Source organism: Molothrus aeneus, chromosome 1, assembly GCF_037042795.1.
Source record: "Molothrus aeneus isolate 106 chromosome 1, BPBGC_Maene_1.0, whole genome shotgun sequence".
Classification (NCBI taxonomy): domain Eukaryota; kingdom Metazoa; phylum Chordata; class Aves; order Passeriformes; family Icteridae; genus Molothrus; species Molothrus aeneus.
Window position 1 is genome coordinate 42,925,455 of NC_089646.1, and position 24,330 is coordinate 42,949,784.

Below are 24,330 nucleotides of genomic sequence, written 5' to 3' on the forward strand. Positions count from 1 at the left end.
TTAACATACAGCTCCCTGGGCATTTATTGACATGTGTAGCATCACTGATGATAGTTAGATATTGTGAAGTGGGGCGTGATGAGTATGCTTTAATTCACACAAACAGAATAATTTAAGATCTGCACAGGGACTCTGTACAAGATCTACCAAAGCACCATTTTTGCTATAATAATAAAAGGCTATTTTTTAGTACCTTTGGAAATACATTGCATTGCTTCTCATCAAACATGCAGACTTTTTGTGTAGCACACGTGCCCATTTACCTCTGATCTCTGCATTTTTTTACTGTTCTTGAACTAAGTAAAATAGCTGAAGTTCTTTTAAATGTGGGACCTGCTGTGGGGAAATAGGTGTTTTATTCCCTTATTATAGTCAAAGACTGTCTGCTGTTGCATGCATGACATGAGATGTGGAAAATCAATCCCTTTTATGTCTCTCCCAATGATAGCAAAAAGTTGAATTTATGCTGGCCTGACAGAGTCCAGATTACCAAGCATACCAAAATTTCCAGTTCTCTTGCTGTAATGACTCTGTAGCAAGTAACTGGCACTGTAAAATAGCTTTTCTCAGGAAACAAACCTGACTTGGAGACACAAAGGGCATAGGGCTCCATTTCATGTGAAATGGAGCATTGTTTTCATACAGCCACCTCTGGAAGAGTGATTGTGTTTTGAATGCTATGGACAGAAGGCTGTGCTAGTGGGGACTCCCCTAGCCCTGGGCTGGCACTCAGGTTTGTGTGCTTCACTGTTGTCCTGCCATGGCTGGCTGCTAGGTGCTGTGTAAATCCTGAAGATAATCCAGCTGCTGGCTGCAGGTAACTAGGTAGTAGCAGAGGACTTTATTTCACAGGCAATTTAGAGGAACACTTCTTGTCAGGATAGCAAGAAGAAGTAGAATTGACTGAGTTTTCAGCTCTTCAGAAATATTCTAGATTGGTCTCAAATTAGTTGTTTTAATTAGAACAGTTGTAAATTAATTTGTTCCTTGTATTGTCTTTACTGCATCATTCTACACAGTCTCCTTTGGAGCAGCCAGCTCAATAAGGACTCAATTCAATAGCTGACTCAGAAGTTGAAATTTTTTTAGCTGTTCTGTGAGATCCTTTAGCCCCTTTATCTACAGAATTTATCTTTGACAAGACCTTGCAATAAACTTTGCAAGACTTTGCAATAAACCAGCACATTCTTTGCTGCCAGGGGTCTTGCAGCACTGGCAGTGGAACAGGCATCACAGTTTTGTTAGAAGAAAGAGCTAGGAGATCTTAGTAGAAAGAGGATGTGAGGAGGCCAGGGCCAGGGAAAGTAGAAATGTATATATGCTTGCACAATGCTGAGAGTAGAGGGAACTCAGAGGAGACACGAGATAAAGTGCCAGTGCCTTCACTGCAGCTTATTGACATGGATTGTACAAAACCTTGCTGGAAGTACTGATGCTTTTACGGTACCTCTTACTATGACAAATTTCATTTCCCTGTTTCATTTCCCTCCTTACTCCTGGCCTGATCCCCATCTTGCTTCCTCTTTTTATTCTCAGTGGCACAGGTTTTTGATGCCATTGATTGCCACACTTGCTGTTGCTTCTCATATCGCTTCAGTCCCCATCAGCATTTCATTTGGCCAAGACCCTGTCTTCCCTTTCTTCTTGGCTTTTACAGCTAGCTGGTGGGGAGGTGTTCTGCTCTCGGGTTCTTTTTAATTCCTTCTAGTCTGTTTCCTGCCTTCTTCGCCTGATGGACTTTGCTGCCCTCAAAATGGCTAACTGCATTTCCTCTCCAACATCTTTGGCAGTCTCTTCAGTAAGTAATTGGGTTTTTTTAATTTTTCCTCTTAGGAACCAGAAGTCCATTCTGTTCCCAGATAGGAAGCTTTTCCCCATGAGTCTTTCTCCTGTTGTCTCCCCATTCTAGACTCCTGCTTCATTCAGGTATTCTTTGTCTTATCTGTCTCCATTCCTCCTTAGGTGTTCTGCTGTTTCAGCTACTCTGTCAAGCTTGCAGGTCTTTCCCTTTTTCTTGCTCATTTCTGCAAATAGATGTGTTCACAAGCTGTTGCTGTTAGAACAGGTGATCTGTTTTGTCCATAACTTTGTAAGAGCCTTAAGGTGTCTCTCAGAAAAACGATTTTACTCACTTTTTCCCTTTCAGAAATGGAAGGCAGTACCCTGAGGTGTCTGACATTAATGTGTGTCTCAGTCTTTTCTAACAGCATCCCCATGACTGATGCAACTGTTGTCACATGAATTGTACTGGAATTGAATCGAGCATCTGGAGGGCCCAAGATAAGGCAAGGAACACTGTATGCACTCTAGTAAGAAAGTGCTTTCAATGCCTATTTATAAGCTGCATAAGCATTTAAACATACCAGATGTGTAACCTAGCATTGTAAAACTGACAGATCTTCCACAAGACACTTAGCAACCTTGTGTTCCCTCCATGAAAAAATCATATTGAAGCACTATGGAAGCTGGGACTCTTTGCAGAAAGAGGTGATGGGCTTGCAGATAAGATGGAGACCTCATGTTGTCACACACTGACCTCATGTTTTTAAAAACACCGCCAAAAGAACCCCAACAACACAAAGAAAGCCCTAGTGAAACAGAATCATATATGTCAAATTTCTTCATACAGCTGATACACTTTGCTATGAATACATGTAGCAGGAAGTCCTTCTGTTCCAGCACCATTTGAAGTGTTCAGCTCTTCATCTGGTATGGATTTTCTTAGTCTGTGAATGGTGGAAATTTCCATTTTTTTCTTACTAAAACGGACTGATGAAAAATACTAAGTACTCCAGTACTGGATGGTGTGGAGTTTTGCATTAAATTTAGTATTTTCATTGAAAATATCACTGAGAATTCATATTGCCAGTCCTGACTTCCCTGCTTGGTATTTTTGTTCTTTCTCCTTTTCTCCCTGATGTTTAGCCTCACTTTATATTCCTTTTTGCTTGGTTTCTTGTTTCTCCATTCTGCAGATCACCCTGTGTGAAAGGGAACCTGGTCTGTCCTGCAACATTTGTATGCACACCACTTCCAGTTGCAGCCATGGTTTGTATTGACTTGGACACAGTCAGATGCAGGGCAGACATTTTTGAGACCTTCTGGTCATTCCATATTTTTCATGTTCTGTCCTGCTGTTGTATTTCTTCTTTCTTTTCTTATGCTCTTTGTAGATGGAACTGAAATAGTGAAAAAATACTTCAATTTGCTTTGTACACTTGACAGCGCGTTGGTTCGTTCTTACGGTTTTCTGAATATTTGTCTCAGTTCTTCTTACAAATTAGGAAGAAAGAAAGAAAGTGCATTAGAATAATGTGGTCCTGGAATAACCAAAGCAAGCAAGGAATGTTGGGTGGATGCAGAATCTTGAAAGAGTAGGGTTAATATTTTAATTGCATGTTTTAAGCTGATACTATCTCTTTAACTAAAGCCTACAGATATTTAAGGCTAAATTATGTTTTCAACATGCTTGGTCTTCATTCACGGATTGAGCTTTCTTGAACAAAGAGATGTGCCAGTATGGCTTCTGGAAAGCTGAGTGACTCAGAAATCAGCCACTTCCTCGGGTGGGTCATCTGAATGGGGTAATGAAAGCTTGATTTGTCTGAGTAGAGGCAGTCACTTACTGGTGTGGTAAGAAATTCAGATCACTTGGTTACATTCCGTTTGTTGGAAACAGTTTTGCCATTTTGGGAGTTGGCTGTGACCCAGAACAGTTGTGCTGGGGATTTGCCAGGTCTCAGCCCTTGGAGAGCCCAACTCTTAATGCAGTTATCTGCATCCATGCAGGTCAGCAACCCTAAGCTGGGACCTGTTGGGAAATCTGAGGGGCTAAGCTGGTTTGCCCTGCTGGTTTGAGTGTAGATAGTTAGTATCACTAAAATGCAGTGGCATAAACTGTGTCTTTCTCCAGCATCAAGCAGGAGAAGCTTCACTGATGCAGACAGCAGCTTCTGATATAGAAAAGCCATAGAAGTGAGATTGTTGCAGGTCATTTAGAATAATCTGTGAGCTGCAGGGCTCAGATATATCTTGACAGGGGAGTGCTGGGGAGCATTTGAGAAAGTTTGCCATCACCACAAATGTCTTGGGAAACTGTGAGAATTTTGTAGCAGCAGTGTTGGCACATTTACAGAATTTTTGAAGGGTTTTGTCTTTTGGTTTTGTTGATATGACTGCAATCAGAATCTAAGAACATTCTTCCAGATATCCCTTGACCTGCTGAGACAACAGTATGTTTTAACTGTTACTGGGCGTTGTCAGTGATTTGTGTTGATCATGCAGATTCTCACTGTCTGTGTGGAGGTGATTCAGTTGAGATCTTGGCAAAAAATTAGCTTCCTGCGTGTGAAATCATATGTGCAATTTGTACCTAAGTAGTACCTAAATGAACTTACTGTTGAATTGTAATTTCAGTATAACTTCATGCCTACTATATGGTGGGCACACTAACTAAAATTACAAGAAGCCCTGCTTTAGTAATACAATAGAGAGCAGTCTGATCCTGATTCCTCTTGCTTTATGCCCTGTAGAGAAAAAATAGGAATAAATGGGCATCTAAAAAGAGCTCCCAAGGGGTGGTTTGGAGAACAAGGGCATACACTGTGTATGTATTTGCAGACAAGGAGAGAGCATCCATGCTAAAGAGTATGGTTTCAAAATAACATCCCACCTGGTGTTGATGAACCTTCTATCCTTAGAAGCTAAACTCTTTTTCCTATTTTTCCTAGTTTAGCTAAAACTGCCTCAGAGTTCACAGGGCCTTGCTTTCAGGAACAGGTATTATATTTTCAGCACTTCTTACAGTCCCTTGTTGTTAACAACGAAAAAACAGAGTGAATTGCTACTAAAAATTAATTCCTCCTACAAAATTAATTGCTATGAAGTATAATTTTATTCTGTCCAGATTATGTTTGGACAGATGCCCTGCTTTGTCTACTCAAACATGAAAAACTAATAAAAAATATTAAATTATGCATTAGGAACAGGCAATTAATAAAGCAGATGCTACTGATGGTGTTTGAGGCAAGCTAGAGTAAAATAGTGGTACAGGAGGGAGACTGCTGGTTGTAGGTATTTTATTTTTCAAAACCTGAACAAATAAATGAAAGTACCTAAGGAAGAAACATTATTAAGAAGTTGGCCACGATACTACACAGAGTTTGGGAGTATTCTGTGATGTCTAATTGAAGGATGTATGTGCATAGAGTGAGGTTTAAACTGAGGTTCTGTACAATTACTTTTTGCAGGCTCGGTGATGTGAAGGACAGATTTCCCGTTTGCCTGAAGTTAAATCCGAGCTGACCTGTCACTACAAATGGACAGTTTTTCAAAGATGAGGCTTGGTGAAGCAGCTTCTTGGTATCTCAACAATGGAAGGCCAACTTTGTGCTAATGTGGACATTTCTGTGAAAAATCCTCCAGGAGCAAGCCCTCGGTCCTTCATTGCTTTGCTGAAGGTTCACCGAGAGCTCCTGGTCGGTAGGATTCGAAACACGCAGTGCTTGATTGATAACTTGATTAAGAACGACTACTTCTCCACTGAAGATGCAGAGATTGTTGTCCAGTTTCCTACTCAAGCAGATAAGGTATAATTGTTTTTTTTTTCTAGCCAGTGAAGCTTTTGGTTACTTTCAGTTTATCACCAGATTTTAAGGGTTCATCTGACAATTTTACATCTAGTGTGTTTTCTAATCTTTGTTGTTTTGGAGTTTTCCCGCCCGTTCTTCCTGGATGAGTGTCTCCAGCACATCCCTTTCCAGCTCGGCTGGCACTGCTGGTTATGCCCGTTGGCAGCTGTAGGAATTTAGCAGGGTGATAATTGCTGTTCTGTCCCTCCCAGCTGCGGCTTTGTCCTCTGATAAAGATGTGGCCACATGGTTGTTAGAGTATAGCAAGGAAAATCTGCTTAGGATGCTGTGGGATAGACCATCCTGCTGTAGGAGAACAGAAATGAAATGTTGTTTTAGAAGTTAATAATTGTTTGTTGTCTGTGTGAACACCTTCCTTTCTATTTAAAGACTTATGTACCTTGTAAATGTTTCTGTGGAAAATTGATGTATCCTGGCATATTTGGGGTTTTAATTCATCTTTGGACATCAATAGCAAGAATTATTTCCCTTCATTAGGAAAAAAATTACCGTTTACACAGTTGGTCTTTGCATGGTAGCTTGAAACAGCTGAGGAGATTGTTTCCCAGACCAACCAATCAGGCAGCTTCAGAGCCCTGTCACAGTTAGGGGCAGGCAAACCATAAAAAATTCAAAGACCTTGGACTTCACCAACAGTGCAGATTTTCATAAAATAATCATTCTTGCTGGCATGTTGAAATGGTAACACAGTGCTCACACTGTGTGTAGGGTCAAAGCTGAATAAATGCACACTGTATGATTATCTCAATTTCTTATTGTTTGGCATAATACACATGGTTGTATGCAAAGCTGAGGGGGAGGCCATGCATCAGGCGTCTAAGCAGAGACAAAGAGCAGGCCACAGTGATGTAAGTGAAGTGGACTCTGTGGGAGCTTCTCTGGAAGGCATAAAACTGCTTTTTAGAGCATACAAATTGTCAGAAAATGCTCCATGTTTGCTGTGCTTCACATATATCACCCCGATTTAAGCTCACAAGAGACCACAGTCTCTGGAAACCCTTTGTCTGGTCTAGAACTGCATTCTTCATTCATTTCTAGCAAGGGGATCCTGACATTCAAAATGTGCCTTCAGATGACTTCTCTGTCTTGCAGAGGGGTTTGTACTAGGACTGCCTTGTACTGGTGCACAGAGATCACCCTCTGCCTTGCCCGTGGAGGTGACACTTTGTGCTGAACTGCTGCAGCCACTGCCTGGTAGTTACCATTCCTTTTGGTAATAACTGCAGGCAGAGGGGCCATTGTACAGAGGGAGCCTGGAGAATTGAGTTGCTGTGTTGGAAGGAAAAATTGTAGGGTTTTAGCTCAGCGTTAAGATCCAGGGAGGGATTCAGCCTATCCTGCTCTGAACCTGGCTGGATCCTGAGGTAAATCCAAATGTGACTAGAGTATTTACAAAACAGAAGGTGAATTTAGGGCACTGAGAAACCACCTCTATTTTCATTTTAAACAGCACAGGGTTTAAAATACACTGTGTAGTCAAGCTGAGGAAATCCTTTGGGTTCCCTGTTGAGGACTGATATTTATCCATTTTATTTCTGGTTAGTGTGATTGAGCTACAAGTTCAGACCTTAACTTGCAGAACCAACTCTCTCGCAGCACTCAAACACAAACGGCAGTTGAGTTTTGTGGTGGCTCCAGTTCAGAGCTGGATTTTGATTTCACCTTTTTGAAGCACCAGTTTGGATTCTGGCCCCCTGCTCCAGTCCAGAAAGGATCCTAAAGAAGCTGACAGGTATTACTGTGATAAAATGCTGTGTATCAATGATCTTTTCTGTGGTGTTTCTTCAGGTTCGCAAAATTCTAGACTTGGTTCAAAGCAAGGGAGAAGAAGTTTCGGAATACTTTGTCTATGTACTGCAGAAAGTCACTGATGCTTACTATGAGCTTCAGCCTTGGCTGGATGAAATAGGTTATGAGCCTTCAGAGAATATTTGTAGTAAACCTGTGGTAAATACAGATCCAGGTAAGGTCATGCATCTCTATCCCTTCCCTTAGAAGTGTCCTGCTACGTAGGAAGCTCCAACCAAGTGACAGGAGAGTAAAAGTTTAGGCAGGCACAGCCAGGGAAAATTAAAAGGCAAAATTAATTAGCCAAATTATAAGGCACACTGTATAACACAAGGGTGATGTTGATAAATTACATCCTGTTTTGTTAAACTTGGGCTCTTTCTGCATTTGGTTGTAGGTATGTAACAATGGCAGAACCACCTTGTGCCAGCTGTAGTATTTTCTAGGCCTCTACTACAATTTATTAGCTACATTGTGATGTTTTGGCCATGGACTAGACAGTATTTCATGATGAGAACAGTCAAGCAATGAGGCAGGTTGCCCAGAGAGGCTGTGCAGTCTCCATGGGGGTTTTCAAGATCCAATTAGACAAAGCCCTGAGTAACCTCATCTGATGTCAGAAATGATCCCGTTCTCAGCAGGAGGTAGGACTAGACCTTCTGAAGTCCCTTCCAACCACAATTATTGTCATCCTAAATGATGATTTTTAGCAACCCTAAAAATCAGACTTTTAAGTATTAGAGAAATTATTTCCTCTGGAGAGGTTTTTCCATACTACATAAATATAAGAATTACTTTGTCGCCATCTGAAGCAAAGTTTCTGTTGAAAACCACAGGCCAATGTTGTGCAATAACTGAGATTCTCTTGTGGGTTTTTTGTCATCTTAAAAAAATCTTTTGAGATGCCTGGTGCTAGGTTTCTAAAATGCATGGCTTCTATTTGCAACAATATAAATGACTAAAGAAGTTAGGAAAGAATAACCACCTACCTGATAGAACTGCAGTTAGAATATAAGTACAGTGAAATCAGTGACCAACAACTCCAACAAGCCTTTGCAGAGAGTTAAGCAGCCTTTGACAAAAGATCAGGGGCTTAGCTTTGAGTCTCAGTTGAAGGATAGTAACCCCTTAAACTAATGCAGCATCAGTACTGGCTTTCAGGAAGTGGTGGCTCACATGTGACCTTTCTTTAGCACCTGAATTTCCCAAGTGAGTGATGATGGCAGCACAAATAGAATTAATCTGCCAAAGAACCTTTTTCACATTAGAATTACTTTTGTTTATAACCCCCTCTGAGTTCCCAAAGAGGTGGGTCATTGTATACATAGGTTTTTAAATAATAGTCTCTTTAATAATAGTTCACTGTCTTTTTAGTTAGCAGGTATTGCCAGAAACTCAGACATGAACTGGGACGGGACTCCAAGTTTTTTATGTTGTACGCTCAGAAGGAGGAGATGCTGCTTGAAGAAATCTACTCCAACAGTATTATGGAGCTGGTCAGTTTTACCAATGAGAGTCTTGGCCAGGTGGGTCAGTTAGAAGCCCTTTTTGATGATGCAGTTGGGCTAATTAATGAAGATGGAGAGACTGTTTATGTCTACGGTGATGCAGGAATTGGAAAATCCATCTTGCTGCAAAAGATACAAAGCCTTTGGGCCAGAAATGAATTGGACATAGGGGCCAAGTTTTTCTTCTGTTTTCGGTGTAGGATGTTTAGCTGCTTCAAGGAAGATGAAGCCATATGTTTGAAAGACCTGCTCTTCAAATATAATTGCTACCCAGACCTGGACCCCGCAGAAGTGTTCCATCACATCTTGCAGTTCCCTCATACAGTTCTTTTCACTTTTGATGGCTTTGATGAGATCTATTCCGACTTTGATCTCAGCAGCGTACCTGAGGTATGCTCACCCAATGAACCCATCCACCCCCTTGCACTGCTTGTAAGCCTTCTAAGAGGAAAGCTTCTTAAGGGATCCAAGAAAATTCTTACAGCCCGGACAGGAACTGAGATCCAAAAAAACATCATTAGGAAGAAAGTGTTGCTCCGTGGTTTCTCCAGGAATAACCTGAAGGAATACACGGCTATGTTTTTCAAAGATGAGCAGCGACGAGCACTGGTGTCAAACCAGTTGGAAGCTAACCCAAATCTCTGCAGTTTGTGTTCAGTGCCTTTATTTTGCTGGATTATCTTTAAATGCTTTGAGCACTTCCACTCCAGCCAGTGGTTTGACAGCCACGAGCTCCCAGACAGTTCTGTTACATTAACAGATGTATTTCTGCTCATGATTGAAGTACACCTGAACCGATCTGTGAAAACAAGTTTGCTGAAGAGCAATATCAGGAGCCAAGCAGAGATGTTCAAATCAAGAAAGGAAAGTCTTCTAGCTTTGGGTAAAATGGCATACAAAGGGATGGAGAACTCTTCCTTTATCTTTGAGCAGGAGGAAGTCTCATCGGCAAACATCTCTGACGAAGATTTGCAACTGGGCTTTCTCAGGACAGTTAAAAGTTACAGTGGCTGTGACAGTCAGGCCACTTACGAGTTCTTGCACTTAACCCTTCAGTCTTTTTTCACAGCTTTATTTTTGGTTATGGAGGAGAAGGTGGGTACCAAGGAGTTACTTGAATTTTTCAATGAATGTTCTTCCATGGAGACTGCCCAGCCTACTTGCCTTCGTATCCCCTGGCTGAAGAAACAACTAGCAGGGGAGGATCCTTTCCAAAATAAAGAACACTTTAATTTTACCAACATGTTTCTTTGTGGCCTGCTTTCTGGATCCAGGCAAAAGCTCTTCAGTCATTTAGTTTCGCCTGCAGTCATTAAGAGGAAGAGAAAAACACTCATCACATACCTTGGGGACAGCATGAAATCCCGCCTGAAAGGCTACACTCGGTCCAGGCTGAAAAGCTACAACCAGGTGCAGATGCAGCCCAACTTTGTGTGGATGCTGAGGTGCCTGTACGAGACACAGAGTGAGAAGGTGGGGAGGATGGCAGCCCGCCGCATGCACGCCAACTACATCAAGCTGGCCTACTGCAACGCCTGCTCTGCCGACTGCAGCGCCATTTCCTTCCTTCTGCACCACTTCCAAAAGCACCTGGCTCTGGATTTGGACAACAACAACATCAATGACTATGGAATAAAGCAGCTGCAACCTTGTTTCAGCAAGCTTGCAGTGATCAGGTAGGGGTCTCTGTATGTAAGCAGGTCCTTGTGTATTCTTCATTTATTCCATAAACCGGTGGGCTGAAGGAATTGATGTCCCAAGTGGAGAATTATGAGGATCAGTGCTGCTGGAAATTAATACTTCAGTTCTTCTGAAATCTTTGTTCATTTAGTCACAGGAGCAGAGATAAGCTGTGAATTTGGAAACCAAAATGGAAAGAATGGAAAGAAGTCCTTAGAAGCACAGACTGTTTAAACCTCTAGGTTTAGTTAGCTCCATCTCAAATTGTTTTGTCTCAGAAGAGAATTTTTATGAGAGAAGGTGCTTAAGGGAAAAAGGAAACAAATGGGATCCTCCATTATCTGAAGATTGCCGGAGGTCATCTCTGCCCTTGGTCATAAAGGGTAAGGGAGGATCTCCAATAACCCTTGATCAGAAGCTCTGAATTTCTTGCTTTTGCATCCTGTCCAAATGTCTGGCTTTCATAGGACAAAAACTCTCATGTACATCCATGAAAGAATGTAGTTGATGCCTTCAGATGTGGTGTTTCCCTGAGGTGCTGTGAAGGGGGGACATGGCTTGGTGTGAACAGGGAGAAGTAACTGCACCTCTGACATCACAGGCCAGATTGTTTCACCTCCAGCTCTTTGAGCTTGTACCACGTAGCTATATCTTATTTTCCAAACATTTAGGTGCAGAAAATCAGGATCTTTTTTAAAGCTCCTTCAGCCTCATGAGAATTTTTTTAACAACTGGATTTATTCCTCCTGTTTGGCTATGCCTTGCCTTGTTTTCCTCTAGGAATAAATCAAAGCCAGTGACTCTTGGTTTTTTCCTCAGTGATTTGCAAATTGACTGACGTCCCAGCAGAAAGCAATAAGGAAACTCCTGGGAAAAACACATAAGTACATAAGACAAAACAAAGAAGCAAAGGCCAGCCTTTCATTCTTCGTGCCTATCGTAATCATGCCATACACAGTGTGATCCTAACACCATCCCCAGCACCAAAACAGTCTTTTAGGTTGCCCTTTTAGGAGCCCTTTATGGATCTTCAGATGTTGGAACTTTTATTTCTAATGAGCAATTTCTGCAGGTCAGGAAATACTGTTTCCAAGAGCTTAACTATCCCTTTCAAAGAAGCAGGCTGTCCTGATCTGTAGAAATTGGCTGATCTCTCCTGTGTGCTGGTGCATTCCAAAGGGACCAGGGTGCTAACTAGCAAAGGCTAGGGAGGCAGTTGGTGATAAGGGACTCTCAGCAGGAAATCCTCAGGTACTGACTTTATGTGCACACTAAATGTGGTCAAAGTGTTTTCACAGGGACAGCTGTACCCAGAAAATGTGATTCATGGCAATTGGTATGCTTCATTTGAACCTGTTCATAAGGTGAAAAAGCTTGAGAAGTTACAAAAAAAAAAAAAAAAAAAAAAACAACAACAACAACAAAAACCCCACCCCAAACAACTGTGAGACGAAGCATTTTTATTCTGTGAATGACTGATATTGATTTGCTTCGTGTCTGGCTGGGACAATAAAATTAGAAACATCTAGCACACCCATGGGAGCACAGTCCTGTTTTCTGGCCAGGGCTTTTCACAGCCTTTATTTGGTGAAGCCTGAATGTGTTGTGACTTTCAAGATGCCTGGCTTTCACTCTGTACTCAGAGAGAAGATTGCAAGACTAGTAGTTTGGACAGCTTGCTTTTGCTAGGGTGTTAAGCAGACTTTCTTCCTGGAATCACAGTAAGCACAGAAGGAGGGTGAGATGTTTATCTGGAGTCTGACTTCCTACATTTTATTGTTCTCAGTTCTGTGGACAGCTTCCAGAACATTACCTAGGAGATCTGGGACTTTCTGATTTTTATCAGTTTTGGAGTGAGCCACATGAATGTGAGCTCACATTTCCCTTAACAGCTTTTAATATGTGGCATAAGGACCTGTTAAAATATCAGAGGAAAATGCATAGGCCTCCAGACATTTGTTAACTCACAGGTGATGAACGTTTCTAGTATGTATTGATTCAGGCTTTTCATTCCCTTCTTTCCAGGCTCAGTGTAAATCAGGTCACAGATCATGGGGTGAGGATCTTGTATGAAGAACTCTCCAAGTACCAAATTGTGTCTTTCTTGGGGTACGTACCCAGCTGGGAGCAAAACACTCAGCAGTGATACTGGAAAATAAAACTCTAAAGCTGTCAGCACTGACACAGCAGAGGTGGGGTGGAAACTACAGTTTAAGCAAAGCAGCTTTTTGTGTCAGAAATGATTCTGTGACAGTTCACTGGGACAAGGACCACAGCTTCCTCTCCCATCACACTCCCTCACAGCCTCCTGCTGGCATCAAAGCCTTCTGTGGCACAGTGTGGACCACCAATTAACCTGCTTGCTAATTTTTATACTGAAAGCCTTCTGCTGTGGAAGGGATAGACTGCAAGCAAGAGAGCATGTGTAGTTATAGCCTGCTGTTTTCTCCACTGTAAACTGATTTATTTCAACTATGCAAAGCAGATACAGCTTGGTAGAGACTGCTGTCAGGAACATGCAGTTTCAAGTGTCATGTTCATGATACCAATTTCTTTCAAGAGCTTAATTAGTTCTTAATGAAGCTGAAGCTAGAAGGCACGTTAGCTCTGACTTCCTGCTCTTGGTTAAGTAGCTACATAAAAATGACTTTTTGAAAGATAAACATGAATACCAAGAATAGCTTTTTTCCTCCAGTGCCCTATGTAAGTACAACTGCTCAGGTATCTGCTCTTCAGTAATATTTGCAAGGGGATTTTATGACTTAAAAGACCAAAAGTACATTATGGTGTTTTGTCTTTTGACTTACCTTCTGGCAATATTATTTCTGTACTAGCACAGGAATAAAGGGAAACTTTGTTTGCTTGTGGAGACCATTTATTTAAAAAATTATATAAATATTCATGATTTGCAGTCTAGTCTCCTTATATTTTATATCTAGCCCATCACAATATGAATTATATATCAAAATAGAAATACAAGCAACTGTGAATATGTACAAAGCTGCACAGAAAAGATAGATGCTATGTGTGCATCATAAAACATTCAGGTTGTAAATATTTAACAGCAGTAATAACCTATTTTTACCAATGTGATTTTTCTTTAAGCTTATACAACAACCAAATCACTGATGTTGGAGCCAAATATGTTGCAAAATTAATTGAAGAGTGTTCAAGCCTGGAATATGTTAAGTATGTTGGATTGTTTTTCCTTTCTACACTATCCTAATTAAGATTAAGCAACTTGAAAGGGGAGGAAGAGTAGAAAAAAAGACAGAAATTGCATTTGAAATAAAATATAATTTAGGTTGTTGTTGTATATTTGCTTTGCAGTAGTCTAGCAGTGGATAGCAGCAGGTGAAACTCTTGAATCCATAGTCTTTTCTGGAATACAGTAGTGAGTTAAAGGAGTGCATGAGACCTGTTCTTTACCTAAATCCAGTCTGAGCTCCTGAGCGAGGCTTAAGCTGTGCATGGACCTTGCTGCTGCTTCCAGCAGGCAAATTCCCTTGGATTTAGTACCAAGCTTTTTAGTGTCTGACCTTTTATGGGCCACTGGGGTCAGGCTGTGTTGGTGTCATACCTCAACTCTGGAATTCCCCAAATTCACCTGGTGACTTGTTCCCTTTAATTCCTGGAACTTCCCCAGATAAGAGTGTCTGGCCATGCACATTGGTTGGACATAAAGGTAGATCATTAACCAATGGTTTAATTGTGACCATAGCAGAAATCAGAGGTAACTGCAGCAATGTCAGCTTTGGAGGGAATGTAGGAACAGGCAGCCAGAGAATCTTGGGTTCTAGTCCTTGTTCTACCACTGACTTGGTCTGAAACCTCACTCTGGCCATATCCTTCCTACTTGAAATTTTTGCAGAATTTTGAAACCCAGGAGCATTTATTTTTTTCAGTGCTTTGACAGTGCTTTGCTTATTTAATGTAGCTTTCACAAAAAAAAAAAAAACTGTTGAAGGATGGTTGCATTCAGGCTACGTAGTAACCCTAGAGGTTATTTTGAGATAGAGTGCACATTCATGTGCCCAAAGTCAGCCAAACAAGACAGTTTTATGTAAATGTAGTGGCTGGGGGGGAAGGGTTGGGGGTTTGGTCTGTTCTTTAAATCAATCTATATGCAATTATCTCTCCCTTGAACTCCAGCCATTTGATATCCACGTAGGCCAAAAATAGAAGAGACCTTGCGTAAAATGCCAGCCTGGGACTGACTGCTGCACTGACCTATGCCACTGCCTAGAGCCTGTGCTTACAACAGAAAGACTTGAAATTATTGCAGTCTGTGCCTATCAGCTGCAGTCTGCTCTGGAAACACACAGTCAAGAAATATTCTGTTCCCTGTGGCATCATGAAACATGCTGCATGCAATTCATGAGCTCTGTAGCAATTGCTGATAGTATGAATTATATTAAAAACAAGGCTGGGGTCCTTGCCCTGAGGATCAGCTCCTAAAGCTCATTTCTAACATACTGAGCACCAAACCCAAGACTCTACTGCAGTACTTCTGATTTGGAGGGCTGACATGCAAAATATGCAAAAGACAACATAAAATTATGTCTTTTAGTCAAAGGTCAAGTGCCTGCAGTCTTTTTTCACTCTGGGTTAATCTTTGATAACTGCAGGTAACCTGCAGAGTTAATTAGCCTTAAGTACTTGTGTGGCTTTCTGAACTGGTGTTCTGATAGCTGCACAGTTGTAAGTGATGCACCTCATCAATTTCTGTACTTTGTGCAGAATAGGAGCAAACAAGATAACGAGCGAAGGAGGAAAGTGCCTTGCCCAGGCCATCCAGAAGAGCAAGACAATGTTTGAAATTGGGTAAGTTCAGTGCTAAAGAGCAGAAGTTAGGGCTTGATCTTGGCCAGGCACCTGTAATCCCTTAGGATTCCTTTTTTTTATGCTTACCTTCTCTCCTCCTTCTACTCTTTCCCTCCTCAACAACAGCATTAGAACAAACAATGCTGACAATATGTAGAGGCATAGCCACATTTTCCATGGAAGGAAATGCTGCTTTGTTGTTCTTCAGTTCACACAAGGTTTGGTTTGGCTTTTGGCATCTGTTCTTTTCTTTTTCACTGTTTTGACAGAATCTTAAAGGAGAAACAAGCAAAGAAGAGGACAGTATATAGAGCTAGCCACTTCCTTTATGGCAGCACAACTCCTCTAGAGATACTTGGTTATTTTTAAGTCTGTGTGGTTTTATGACAATTAGCACTGCATCTAGTTATTGAGTGTCATTGTTACACCTGTCAAACCTTCTGCATCACATGCTGATAAAGTTGTTAGCTGGGAGAATAAAAGGGTATTCACATCGTCCTTTTCCCTTAGGCTGCCCCTAATAGCAAAGTGCTATTATTGGAGAGAGCTCTGCATGTACTCCCAACCTTTAGTTCCTGCCCTGTTTCTCAGGAAAGGTGCTAGGTTTGACTTATTTTATTTACTTTTTTCCCCTTCTGGCAAATCCCAATTTCTCTTTTCACTCTACAGGAGAACACATTTCTTAAAATTTAGTACTTGAATACATGGAATTAAAACCTCTGCTTGGCCATTGTGAAAATCACAGTAGCTGTGAGACATGGAAATTGGATGTGTACAATCAGATTTTTGGCCTTTAATTTTGTTGTTCTACAATATTTCACAAATATAGTGAGCAACCTGCACACTTCCATATAGCTGGGTCTGCTGTGCTGTACTTGCTGTAATTTCAGTGAAGGACTCCTGTTTTCTCCTGTGGAGGAAATGATCATTCCAAATGGACTTAGGATAGCTTGGACAGAAATGTCGAAATAGCAAAACTGCACCAGCTCTGGAGGACAAGGAAATTCTGGGGAACTTACTGGAAGTCCATATGTTTAGATACCACAGAGCTCAATTGATTTTAAAAGAGCTGCCAACTAATTACCCATAAGCTGAGTGTGGCTCTGAGTCATCAAGCCAGGATCCCTGTAAAAAACCCAACAACACAGACCTCAGCAGAGGTGTTTTCAAACCTTGTAATACAGGGTGAATTTTCAAAGTGATTACTCTGCATAGAAAGGATTTGACCAGATACTCCTAGTTTCTGATCCAATCTCTCCAGACTGTACCATGTTACCTTCTCTCACAAAATAACCCTTTGTGTAATCAAGGATTGTTTTGCCTTTGGAAATACTATTTCTTACCAGTGTGCAGCAAGGTGATCCCTAAAGCATTCCTGCTGCACAGGCTGTCTCCCAGAGCTGCCTCTGTGCTGTGGCCTGAGGGTGCTGGTGAGTCAGCAGAGGTTACTGGTGCCATGTGCAGGCAGTGGAACATACCTGCCTCACTGGGGAGGGTATCTGCCAGGTTCCTTACAAGCCTGAAAGACTGTGAAGTAACCAGGAAGGAGGGGAGGGGAGAGAAACAGGCAGAATGCATTGCCAAGAGTCAGTAGGGCAGCACAACTGATAACTCATGTTCTCCTCTCTTCACTAGGATGTGGGGTAATCAAGTTGGAGACGAAGGAGCAAAGGCATTTGCAGAGGCTCTGAGGAACCACCCCAGGTTAACAAACGTGAGGTAAAACATCAGCAGAGCCAGGTAGCTTGGTGCAGTGCTGGCTTTTCCATCCTGCTGTGAAGCAGTGACTTTTCCCACCAAGGGTTGGCTTGGAATGCCATCTGGTATTGTAGCCTTTGCTGTGCAGCGAAGAGGTCCCTGGTGCAAGTGAGAGGCCAGACTCTGTCAAATAGCCCTATGCAGCCTTTAGGCAAGTTAAAAATACCACATGACTGGCATCCTTTCCTCTGTGTGCACCTCCTGCCCTCATGCTGCATTTGTAAAGGCACATGGTCAGTGGGTGCCATTTTGATCTGGGAGCATTAGCAGGAGCAGGCACCAGCTGTCACTGAATCAGGTTCCCAGTGAGCTCAGTATTAACAGCATCTATTGAAAAAGTGCAGCAGCTCTTACCAAAGCACTTTGTAGGTCATAATATGAGGGGCTGGGACATTCTCACATTTGGGCTCATCCTGTGCTCCAGTGGAGCTACACCACCACACAGTCAGTGTTGGATGTTGGCCTGACTGGAGTTCAGGAATGGATCTCAAACCAGCCTTCTGGAAGCCATAACACAGGTGAGGTTGGAAGCACAGCAGAAACCAGCGTGTTAAACAGCCCATTCCCTGCTAAACTTTCAAATGCTGGCTGGGGATTTAAAGATTTAAAGATGTTTTGGAGTCCCTCCACACAGCTGGAGCACTGGGTTCATGGTGACCCTTTCTGTTTGTCTCCCAGTTCCACTGGCCTTCACGGTGAGGGGAGCAGGCAAGGCTCCTTAGTTTCCCCACAAGGTGGCACATGGCACTAGTTTCTTCAGAAATACTCTGGGAGTTTGGGGATCTCTGGAGAGTTTATTGCTGCCACTTCAGATCCGGGGATTTCAGAGCTGGTGCCTTGTCCTCTTTTCTGCAAGCGGGTAGTCAAGCTTAAAAATTAAAAGCTGAACAGGTGCAGTGACCTAGATATATTTAAACTTAAAAGCCATCTGAAATAGCCATCTTCCCATAATTGCACAATCCATCCAGACACATCAGACTTGAAAGAAAACATTTTGAACTTGAATCAGAGCTCAGGGATTCTCAGATGAGAGCAAATATGCTGATGAATGTGTTTGCAGAAATAAAGAGGAGTAACTGTGCTGTCTCGAGCTTGGGTTTGCTGGCACTTGTGCAAGGTGAATCCTCTGCTCTGCAGTGCACTTGTTCTTGGCTTCATTTCTTATCTCCCACTGCTAATCTTGCTCCATGATTAGAATTCATAGTAAGCACCTGTGGTAGCTTTATGTGAAGACCAAGGGAAGATAATTCCTACTACATCAGTTTACTTTATTTGCCATTTTGAGGCCCAGGCATGATGGACTGAGAATATCCAGTTTAAACTGAAGCTAGGAGGGACTCATGCCAATACATACTTGTGCTATTGCTCTACTTGGTTCCCCTTTCTACATTTTTTGAGGCCTTGCATTATTTTAAGGAGGAGATGCTTTTTGAACTCCTAAAGCCCAGAATGTAACTGATTGCATGATTTTGCCAATGTCTATTCAAAGAATGAAGGGCAGACTAAGAAATGTTTGTGGTTTGTAATGGAAAGCATTTACAAACTCATCTCTCCATACACAACACAAGGTGTTGTATTTGGAAGAAGAATGAAGTATTTGGATGCCTGAAGGACTTAAAGGACAAAGTGCCCACTTTGTACAGGGATGACAAACACATGTAAAAACCTGTGTACTGCTAAGCACAACTCTTGGTCCTTGTTAAGAGCTTCAACTCTCAAAATTACTGAGTGCAGCTCCGCTGTCAGTCCCAAGAGCACAACTCACTGACAGCAAACCTCGTGGACTGTTAGATAGACCTGTACTCAGGCTGCAGACTGTGAACTGCTCTCACTTGTAAAAGTTGTAAGGACTCAGTGGTTTGTGAAGTATGTGAGTCTTTGAAACACACAAATGCTGAGCTGTACATCTGGGAAGCAGATCATCCAGGATATTCCCTGGTATTTGGCAGTGGGAGAGCCAAGTGGTTCTGCTTCTCAGACATTTGTATCTTTACTTCACAGTCTTGCATTCAATGGCATCACAACAGAGGGAGGCAAGAGTATTGCTGAAGCCATGCAGCACAACAACTCCGTGAGGATATTCTGGTAATTGACAGTGTGGTCTCTTTCTCCTTTGCTTCCTTTTCCAGAGCAAAATGCTGGTTTATGTCCTCCAATCCCATAGCCCTTCCTACTCTCCCTCCTGCTTCTCTCCCTGCCCTCATCCCCTCTGCTTTCCCTATCAGCAAGCTATAAGATATCCCTTTGGAAGAATGTGGGCATGAGTAATGGATCAGCAGCACGTGTCCTTTGGGATACATTCCAGTGACCAGTGTCATGCCTCGCTCTGCTCCCTCCATCTTGCTTTCCCCACCTTCTCTCCTTTCCATCATCTGAAGTCAAGTTCTTTGTCCTCAGTTTTTGCACCTCTTCAGTGTTGTCTGTACCTTTTCCCACCACACCTCATTCACCTTTTAGACACTAAAGCATCATGAGAAAGTATCACTAGAGCATTGCTCAGAGAAATAAAGATCTGATACTCTTGTCTCTTTTACCTCCAGGGCTTCTCTTCAATATCTCTTTGTGTCCAGCCTTTACAAATTGCTCAGGGCAGGAACAGCACATCCCCCTTTGGCTGTCTAAAGCTAAGTCACAGAAAGCTGCAAAAAAGGGGGCTGAAAAATAATGTCAACATCCTAAGTGAACATTGTCTCTCCCACTTAGGTTGACTAAAAACGAGCTGGATGATGAGGCAGCAATGAGTTTTGCAGAGATGCTGAAGGTCAACAAGAAACTGGTGCATTTATGGTGAGCTACATTCCACAGTGGCACAGACTCTTTGGCAGTAACTACATTAAAGCTTCACCTTCCAAGTCTATGTAGGTCACAGTAACAGCTTCTGTGCATGGTCTGGATGCAGCTGACTGCTTGTAGACAGTTCTAACGGGAAGTTAATAAAGCTGCTGTCTAGCATTTGGAACCTGCTTCCATACAGGGAAAAGTTCAAGCTGTTTCTGGTAACTTTCAAACTAATGATTGATTTCATCTCTCCTTAGGGGAACGGTACTGGCCTCAAAATCAAATGTTTCAAAAAAACAAAAACCCAAAACCACAAGCAGACAGCTAGAATAGAATAAGGTTATTACAATTTTTTCTGTTTATTATCATGCTATGAAAGTAACTCTTCAACCAAGAACCTAGGTGACAGACAGATACATGTCACATTTGCCTGATGCTTGCTTTTCAAGCTAGCAATATACTGATGCATGACACTCATCCTCAAGGCATCAATCCCCAGGAAACCAGGGATTATTTCTAGCAGTCACAGTAAGACTTCTTACACTTCTAAGAAAACACAGCATTGGCTTTTCTAATCCAGAGGTTGCCAATGGATGGGGTTGGGCAGATGTGAGCTGTAAAAAAAGTAGCCATCCATTCATCTCAAGTGATCAAGGGAACATCAGACATGGAGTCCCTTTCCATGCTTTACAAAGACTCTGCTGACCACGCTCCAGCACACTCCCTGTATTAATCCTAGTTCCAGCCCCTTAGGAAGCATGCTGGCTGTCATGGGTGCCAAGTACTCACAGCCTCTTTTGAAAGCAGCAGAAGCTGTGGTGCCCATCACCCTGAAAATGAAAAGACACTGGGGGAAGTGCTTGATTTCTTTGTGCACAGCTGCAGATATAATTCACTGAGCAGTTTGGGTTGAATTCATAATAAAACTTACCCCAGCCAAAGCAGGCATAGTAATCGAGATGAATGTCTTTGTCATGGCTCAGTGTTGTCCAAGGGTGTCTGCCAGTGGACAAATTGATATCCTGCTTTGTTGATTGCACCAGTGGATACCTCCAAAAGGTGGTGACCTATATAGATAGTTGAACTTGAGGCTGAGTTAAAGTCTTTTTCCAGTAGCTGAAAGATTCTACTGGATCCCTTTGCATTTTGATTCCAAGTGCAGAAACTCCTTTAATGGGAATGCCTCCTCCCCTCCCTCAGAGATTGTTCAATATACTCCAGTTTTCAGCCTCATCCTGAATCCTGAGGGATTCATACAACCAGTCACATGGAATAGTACGGCTCACCATGGTAGACTGAAAGGTGAGTACTGAATTAAGCTAGGCTGATGAGGATTTTTATACTCATGCAGATGAGTGGCTTCTGTTCATCTTTAGCTAGTGGGATGGTCTACAGTGGTTAATAAGAGTTACCTACTGTTTCATCAGTTTCACTGCTTGAGGATCTTATGTATGTTTTTTTTCCTTCCCTAAGCTCAGATGAGACATAATTTATAGCTGGTAAGTTGGCTTCACTGGGACTTGCACCTGCTCATACCAGAGTCAGAATCAGTGCTTTATTTTTCAAAGATAACAAGACTGGAATATTTGGCAGCTTCTGGATCATAACTGCTAAAACACTAGGCCTACACAGGGTCTGTACTCAGAATTTTCTGTACATCACTTAAAAATGTCTCACAGTCTTCTTAGTAAGAAAGCAGAGCTGAGAGGTTTGTCTGTCTCAGTCTAAATACCACAATCCCATACCATTAGTGAACATAGCAGAAATTTGTCAGCTGTGTAATTAAAATTGCTCAGAATCTCCAGAATGGAACCACATGCAAGATTAAAAGGAAAAGATTAATACTCTGAGCTCTGTTTCTGAAAGTGCTTGTGGGACATTTGACCAATACTGTGTACCATTCTCACAGATAAAATCACAGTAATTTTCTTGTGACAGACAGCTTTGCTCCTTAATGTCAAGCTGAGCACAGGTTGTGCATGTGCTGCAAATTAGTTTCCATGTTAAATTGACATGAAATGCTTTTTTTTTTCAGGCTTATCCAGAATCAAATTACAGCCAAAGGGGTGAAGTGCCTCAGCGAAGCTCTCAAGGAGAACACGACTATTCAAGAAATCTGGTAAATGTCCCTTTCTCAAAGGGTCACTTTGTAAACTTCCTTTAAAACCCTACTGGCCTTACTACTTCCCAGCCTAAAAAATTCAGAGCAAGTTTATGTGAGGCAGGGGTTGTAGTTCCAGCTGTGGATTTCAGACAGGTAAAAAGCCACTGCCATTGAAACATTTCCTTGTGTGTTATGAATGTCAGGCAGTTTTCTTGGTTCACATCTGTCTGTACCACTGATTTGCAGAATCAGGGCCTGAATTTATAGACCCAGCTTTGCTTGTTGATTTTATTTTTAAACTTCTGAACATGTTCATGCTTTTCAGGACCTAAATGCCAAATAAGCAGGAGATGTTACCTTTAATCAGCATTACTAGTCTGGTTCACAGAATTTGTGCTTGGATTTTTTTGGGCGGTGCTCCAAACATACTGAAAGTGCTAAGCTACAAGGTGATTAACTTTTTGTAGGATTTGTTTGTTGTAGATTAGGTGGGCATCACATAGTCACACGTGTACATTTAAGGCAGAAAGCCAAATACCACATTCCTTCCCTCGCCTCAGGGAGCTCAGGAGTCAATAGAACTGAGCTGGTTTTAGCACTGCTGCTTTATTATTGAACATGAAATTTATTTTTAAATATATGTATTTGTTTAGTGAAAGGACACTGAATTCTTGCTTAGAAAGACAATGACTCACTGTCTGACTAGTGTGTTCCCTGGAGATGTGGAAGAGGTACTTTTTCCAAAAGCCACTGTCAGCTTTCGTCGACAGAAGAGGCATCAACTTCCCCTCAGATCATTCTGAATCTTCAGACTGAAATCGGTCTTTTGATTCTGGCCTGAATGTTCAGAGGCATTCATTAACCCAAGTAATTTTATAAATCTGCATGGTTTAATGGATTTCAACATTTCTGGGAGCAGCACTTAACCAGGCTGCTCATTTTCAGGAGTGTAAGTATCAATGTAGATTATGAAGCCAGAATTGAAAATTTTGCTATCGGTCATTTCACATTAATAATGCTTGAATACTTCACAGAATTTTCTTCCCATGTTGTCATAGAAGACACAAAATGCTCTGTAAACTTTAAATATCTTTAAACCAGCCCACTGCACAGTTAGAACCTTTGTCAACTCTGTGCTGCTTGCTGAAATGCAAACAGCTGGGTTTCCAATGCCAAGTTCAGTTACTGGAGCTTAGGTGTGTGTTCAGGTTTTATTTCTGAGGGAGGAGCCTTGTTCCTTGGATGTGCAGTAGGAACAGCAGTGCTGGATCCAGCCTAATACCCATTCCCAGTTGAGAAGCATGCAGCCCACGTGACATTCCGAACCTCTGCACCAAAGATGGTGCACACAGATGATGGGAAACGGTCACTACCTTACTGTCACTCACATCCCTTTTGTTGTCCTCCTCCAGCTTGAATGGGAACCTGATAAGCCAAGAAGAGGCCAAAGCTTTTGAAAATGAAGAGCGGATCATTTGCTTTTGAATGAGGGCTTTCCCATTTTGCCAAGTTGGTGTTAACAAAGGCTACTTCTACACTTGGACTGCAGAGTTTATAAAGGCACCAATCTACAGTGCTCGTGGCAGGAGAGAGATACACAATAAGCTGCCTTTTTATGAACACACTGCACTCCCTCAGCTCCATCCCTTACCCTGCCTGTTATTTTTTATCCTTTTGGTGAGTGGGAAGTTGTCTGGGTAAATAATTAATGTTTGTTTGGTGCTTTGAAGATGAAATGCCAAGTGTTAACAGACTAAATCCACTGGCAGGTGTATGCATTTTGATAACTGAGTTTAGATCTATTCTGTACAGTGATGTAAATAATCTGTCAACTTATTTATATACGTAAATAAAGACATACAAGTATGCATAAACAAGAAAGGGTGCAAGATGCGCAAACTCCGCCAGCTCTGAGTATTACCTGCCTCAGAACTGAAAATGAATATATACACAGCTTTACCAGAAATGGTATCTATAGTAGTTGCTTGGTGTTTTGAACATGAATTCCTTCTTCCTGCCTAGAAATTAGGTCCCTCTTTCTCCACTGACTACAGGCAGCATCGTAGACACTGCTTTTTTTGTTGTTGGGATTTTTTGGATGGGTAGGAACGGATGCATCAGGCTCAGATTACTTTCAGTAATCTTTTTGTCCCATATCAAAGCCAATCCATTTTCTTTCATGCAACCAGAAGCCCTTGCTGCCATCACATTTTTTGATGGTAAAACCATAACACGGGCA

At 41.9% G+C, this 24,330-nt stretch overlaps 1 protein-coding gene across 1 annotated transcript; it reads left to right on the forward strand.

The window, feature by feature from the left end:
• The first annotated feature begins 1,701 nt into the window (after nucleotides 1-1,701).
• NOD1 (nucleotide binding oligomerization domain containing 1) lies at nucleotides 1,702-23,966 on the forward strand. The gene is made up of 12 exons (XM_066571705.1): nucleotides 1,702-1,798; nucleotides 5,250-5,588; nucleotides 7,440-7,614; nucleotides 8,814-10,623; nucleotides 12,653-12,736; nucleotides 13,733-13,816; nucleotides 15,368-15,451; nucleotides 17,087-17,170; nucleotides 19,211-19,294; nucleotides 19,913-19,996; nucleotides 22,023-22,106; nucleotides 23,504-23,966. The coding sequence occupies exons 2-12, from the start codon at nucleotides 5,373-5,375 to the stop codon at nucleotides 23,574-23,576; spliced, it is 2,862 nt and encodes a 953-aa protein (XP_066427802.1). The 5' UTR covers nucleotides 1,702-1,798; nucleotides 5,250-5,372; the 3' UTR covers nucleotides 23,577-23,966.
• The last annotated feature ends 364 nt before the right edge of the window (nucleotides 23,967-24,330 follow it).

What these genes read in the sequence shown, in the direction of transcription:
- NOD1 (XM_066571705.1), top strand. Translation starts at nt 5,373, where the DNA reads ATGGAAGGCCAACTTTGTGCTAATGTGGACATTTCTGTGAAAAATCCT. An exon ending in CAAATTGTGTCTTTCTTGGG is followed by an intron (nt 12,737 to 13,732) that starts GTACGTACCCAG and finishes TTTTTCTTTAAG; the next exon opens with CTTATACAACAACCAAATCA. An exon ending in AAGACAATGTTTGAAATTGG is followed by an intron (nt 15,452 to 17,086) that starts GTAAGTTCAGTG and finishes TCTCTTCACTAG; the next exon opens with GATGTGGGGTAATCAAGTTG.